The sequence below is a fragment of the Grammomys surdaster genome, unplaced genomic scaffold (genome assembly GCF_004785775.1).
Source record: "Grammomys surdaster isolate TR1022 unplaced genomic scaffold, NIH_TR_1.0 169, whole genome shotgun sequence".
NCBI classification, from domain to species: domain Eukaryota; kingdom Metazoa; phylum Chordata; class Mammalia; order Rodentia; family Muridae; genus Grammomys; species Grammomys surdaster.
The window spans coordinates 2,207,080-2,212,604 of NW_021604617.1; the positions used below are offsets into that span (position 1 = coordinate 2,207,080).

The following is a 5,525-nucleotide window of genomic DNA, read 5'->3' on the forward strand; positions in this document are numbered from 1 at the left end:
GGGAGGGGGGAGAAGGGGAGGGGGAGGGGAGGGAGGGAGGGAAGGGGGAAAGGGGGAGGGGAAGGGGGAAGGGGAAATGGGTAAGGGGAAGGGAAAGGGAAAAGAAGAAAAGAAAGAAATGTGATTTGAGTTGAGGTTCAGAGAAGGCAGAACAGAAGTGGTTGTTAGTTAGAGTTGGCCTCTTTAAAGAGACATACCCCTGGGGACCAGAGTGAAGAGGTGCTGCAAGGCAGAAAAGCTGGAGAGGCTATGTTGACAACTGTCCTCTCTGACCAATGCAGCTGTGCCCAGTGACCCCTGTGGAGATTGAGGCTGATAATTATGGCCTTCAGAAGGTCAAAACACAAAGCATAAATCTGTGGCTATCTGGAAGTTGAAATGTTTGCCATTTTAAGAAAGGATGAGAAAATAAAACTTTATCTACTGATAGAGGGTTTCTGGGAAATTTCTCTGTGCCTCCCTTGGCTGTGATGCATGAAAATAGCCTCCCTTAAAAGTCACACTGTCCTCTCATTACCTGCATAGGCTTTATATCACAATGTCCAGTTGATCTAGAAATTAAAGTATTGTAGATAGGAAATATTCTAACATAGATCAAAAGAAATGAGGAAACAAATCCTATGAAGGAGAGTTAAAGAAGACAACTGGGATCACAGTCAGGATATTCTGTACTGAGGTAAAAAACTCAGAAAGGATGGACCAGGAGTGGGACTACAATGCAAATGGCCATCTACACAGTCAGGGATTTCTAGAGACAGGAGAGCTAGACAGGCAGAAAAGATATCCTGACATAAAGACATCCCCTTGCCTAGGTTACAAGTTACTAAGTATATCTGATCAGGAACTTTCTGTCTTGAAACATTTGAATGAATTTATCAAAGCCTGACAATGACTGTTCCAAGGTTGCCATATTTAACACTAGAATGGTCCTCACAGCAATAGATGCAAAGGTTCCAAAGTTTCTGTTAATATAACTTTGTGATGTGATGACTTAAGATAAGTCCCCAGTCCTGATTTCTGTCTTCTGGTTGTACTTGTGAACTTCCCCCATCTATGAAAAAAAAAATCATCAGGTTAACTTTATGTGAAAAATAGCTTATCAACTGAGCAAAGTACTTGCCTCCGTGTGTGTGTGTGTGTGTGCATGTGTATGTGTGTGCATGTGTATGTGTGTGTGTGTCTGCATGTGCATGTACATGTGTGTGCATATGTGTGTGCATGTATATGTGTATGCATGTGTATGTGTGTATTTATGTGTCTGTGTGTGCATGTGTATGTGTGTGCATGTGTATGTGTGTGTTTGTGTGTCTGTATGTGCATATACATGTGTGTGCATGTGTTTATGTGTGTATGTGTGTACATGTATGCATGTGTATTGTGTGCACATGTGTGTGTGTGTTTATTTGTTTGTTTTGAATCATCAGACACTGTCCAGAAAGCACTTGGTTATAAAAGAGTAGAGTACTGACAGAAAATGGGTGTGAACTGCTGATGAGTAGAGTTATATACCTTCTTCTGTTCTACAGTTACACATGACCAGAACAAAGGTATACCGAGAAAATAAGGCAGAATTTTGCTTCCATATGCATCTATCTTCCTTGTTGACTCACATTTATTGGAAATAGAGAAAAGAAAAAAGATGGGTCTGGGAAGAGTGGCACATGCATTTAACCCAACACTCAGGAGGCAGATGCAGAAGGATCTCTGTGAGCTCAAGGCCAGCCTAATATACATCATGAATTCCAGTACAGCCAGAGCTATGTAAAAAGATGCTGTGTCAAATAACAAAAAAGAGGGGAAGGGAGGGAGACAGAGGGACAGGAAAGAAAAAGAGGAGAAGATGAAGAGACAAAGACAGAGATAAGGCAGGAGAGGAACATATATGAAGTCAGAGTTTCTTACCTGATGGCTGGGGTGGCCGTGCCCACTCAATAAAAGGGTGCCGGTGTTGAATGATGGTTCTCTGGCACTTCTCTACATCCCCATTTTGCTCAATCATGTCCACAATTTCTTGAATCCATGTTGTCCCTGGGGAGACCATAAAGATTAAGAGTCAGAAACCTATTATTCTTCAAACACACTAATGAAGGGGTGTGGATGCGGATGTTGGCTTCACCTTCTAACCAGGATCCTGTTAGCTATGGAAGGAATATTTTGGATCTTTGTGAAAGGTGGAAGAGTAGAGACAAAGCTCACCTTTTCCCAAGAAAAATAAATGGTAGAGGAGACTAAGCTTCAAAAATCCCAAAGATAAGACATTTGAGGTGGCACCCATCGTGGGACCAAAAAAAAAAAAAAAATCCAGCTTTTCATTGTAGAGAGTTCTAATTGAGGTGAGGAGTTCAGATAGCTCAGAGGGTGAGGCTGGGGCTGTTACTCTACCAGGTTACCTGATTTGGGGTAAGTACAAATGAGGAGGTCATCTGGCTTGGCCTTGAAGGTCTGAATCTGGCTCCAGTTGTCCACAGTTGGAGCCTGCAGTGGGATCCCTCCTACCTCTTTCAGTTTTGTTTGTCTGCTCTGTTCTGGGGTCAGGGCCATGATGTCTCAGGGAGGAGAGTCCTGTCCCTGTAAGACAAGATCAGAATGAAATTTTTAAAGTACTATGGTAAAGCATACACAACATGAAAATGACTCTTAAATATCATAAGTGGATGGCTCAATGGCATTAATAATATTCCTGCTGTTGTATGTCCATCATCACCCTCCATCTCCTGAAAACTTTTTACTTTCCTAGATGGAAACTAGAATCTCATTAGTGCTAATTCTCTGTTCTCTGGTGCCTGGCTACCAATATTTTCTTTTTTTATCTCCTCAAACTCTAGATGCTTTAGAGAAGTAAATCCAATTTGTCCTTTTGTGAATGGTTAATTTTATGTAGTTGAATATTTTACGGATCAGCTGTATTGTGGCATGCCATCAGATTTTCTTCCCAATTAATGCTGACTTTTATTGCATGCCTACTTTTAGTGTGGTTTGTTTATCCATTTCCCTGTCCATGGGCACTCAGAGCACCTCCTTTCGACTATTGTGCTATAAACACATTGCACAAATATCTAAGCTCTTATGTTCATATTTTGGGGTTCATAACTCAATGCAGATATGCAAGATAGTATGTTCGCAATTTTGAGAAATTGTCATAGAACTTTTCTACAGTGGCCGTATCATTTAAGAGGTCCACCAGCAGTGTATAGTATTCTCTAATTGTCAGTGACATGTATCTCCCTTAAATATCCATCCCAATAGATTTTATTTTTACTTTTCCTTCATGACTAATGGTGAATATCTTCTCATGTACTTACAGTCTACTTTATATATCTTAGGAGTGCACATTTTTGCGCTGTTTGTTGTTGTTTGCTATACCTAGAAACTTGTAAATATACAAATAGGGGGATAGGAGGAATGAGCCTCTATCACTCAAGAGTAAGTGGCTATTGTAGTTTCAGAAGACATCTACTTCTGCTGCTCAGAAGGATGACAAGGTAATGTTCAGTGACCGCTTCAGTGCTACACTGAGTACTTTTATTGTTTTTACTTAACTCAAGCTACAGAACATTAGGAGAGAAGGATCTTTATGGAAAATTTAACAGTAAACAATTGCTGGAAACTGAGTAAAGGAAAATAGCTCAGCCAGTCCAGTGAATGCAAGAAAGGAAAACTGGGCCCAGGCTGGCCACACAAGCTATCAGGGTGACAAATTCCCAGAGAAAGCTGAGTTCTCTAGAATGGATGCTGTGCTTTTAGAAAATCATAACCCAATTCTCCTTAAAAACATTTCAAAAGTGAGCAGCAGCTATAGTTGTAGTATGACAGAGAGGGTGGACTTCTCATAAAATTCTCAGATGTAATATCAGTTTCAGCAGAGACACATGGAGTGTTGCTATCTTCCCTTCCTTTCTTTTCTTTCAAGGGTTAGAGTGGGTAGGGTCTCTCTACATATCCCAGGATGGACCATAGCTCACTATGTAGCCCAGGTTAACCTTGAATTCACAATCCTTCTGCTTCAGTCTCCTTGGTTCTGAAATGACTAGTGTAAGCTACCTGACTTGGTTTGGAGCACTGACACTTCTAACAGACCTTCTATGTTAGGTCCTTCCCTAAATTCTTTCTTCCTTTTAATTCACATCATAATGTTAGCATTCCTCTAAATATCAGAAGGCTTACAAAACACTAAATCAATGGCTTGCTCAGGACCTCAGCTAGTATCTATCTACAAATCTCATCTTACTTCTTTTAAAATTGCCTCATTTTAAGTTGTAGGTGTGCAACGAAATTTAAGATGCTCCTGTAATAAGCCCATATTCATAAAGAAAACTAACACAGGAATGCAATTCCCACTACCAGCTCAGAGCAAAGGGGAATAGATGTCAAGGCCTTTAGAAGCTGAGGGTAAATCAGAGGCAGCATCCTCAGTCCTTCATCTACACCACAGAACTGAAGGCTGATGTCCAGCAGATGAACTAAAGAGGGATGCTTTCTCTGAACCTCTAGGTGTACAAATCAGCACCTTCATTTTACCCAAAGCCTGTAATATCCTCAGACTTCTGACCAACAGTTAAAGCAACCATCAGGATATGATGGCAAGCAACATGAGGGAAGCTAGCAGAAAGACTGTGAGTTTGAAGCCAGTCTAGGTTACAATAAGACTGTTTCAAAGTATGAAACCTGTGGGTCTGGAAAGCCATGCAACCTGGGGAGCCAATCCAGAACAAGAGTAAGGTTAATGTGTCCAAGCCCTAAAAATCTCATCCTGAGACCAGCAGGGGTAGGACTACTTTCCTCCTTACTCTATGCCTGCATGCCCTGTGCACATAAACCTTATGATTCCCACCTCTGCCACCCTTGAGGTAGTCATGTAGCCTAATAGCCAAATTATAGATTAAACTTCCTCTCTCTCTCCCTATAAGGGTGTGTCCAGGAAGTAGATATTCTTCTACATGCAAATGCGCATTCTCAGCACCTGGACACTGGCCAGTAATGTACCCCCATTCTACAAACCCCTACCTACTCCCCTCGTTACCCCCAGTAAAAGAGAGCTGTTTCACTGAAAACCATCCCTGAAGAAGGCTATTTATCCCCTTGCATTCATGCTGGCTAGGACCCTGTGAAACTCATCCACCAGAGTAAGCTTCATTCCTTTCAGTCCTGACCAGTACACAGTGGTGCCTGGATACCAGACCTAAGGGCAGAATCAGACCTAAGCTGGCACAAAACAAACTAAGAATAAAGAAAAAGTTCAAGTTAGTAAACTCATCCTTTTTTTCCAAACAGGGTCCTGATATATAATATCAGGTACACCAGATTGGCCACAAACTTGCCAGTATCCTGCCTCTGTCTCTGCCTCTGCCGCTCTACCTCTGCCTCTCTGCCTCTCTGCCTCTCTGCCTCTGCCTCTCTGCCTCTGTCTCTGTGCCATTGTCTCTCTGCCTCTCCCTCTCTCTCTCTGTCTCTCTCTCTCTCTGTCTCTCTCTGCCTGTCTCTCTCTCTCTCCCTGTCTCTCTCTGCCTCTCTCTCTCTCTCTCTCT

General features: G+C 42.0%; 1 protein-coding gene across 1 annotated transcript in view; it reads right to left on the reverse strand.

Annotated features, from left to right (window-relative positions):
* LOC114620559 (sulfotransferase 1C2-like) overlaps positions 1–5,525 on the reverse strand; it is a 19,695-nt gene that overhangs the window by 11,085 nt on the left and 3,085 nt on the right. Inside the window, exons 2-3 of the mRNA XM_028766682.1 lie at positions 2,391–2,568; positions 1,903–2,028 (exon numbers count right to left, since the gene is read on the reverse strand). Of these exons, the coding sequence (XP_028622515.1) occupies positions 1,903–2,028; positions 2,391–2,541 (277 nt within the window). The 5' untranslated portion in view covers positions 2,542–2,568. The remainder of the gene's footprint in view (positions 1–1,902; positions 2,029–2,390; positions 2,569–5,525) is intronic.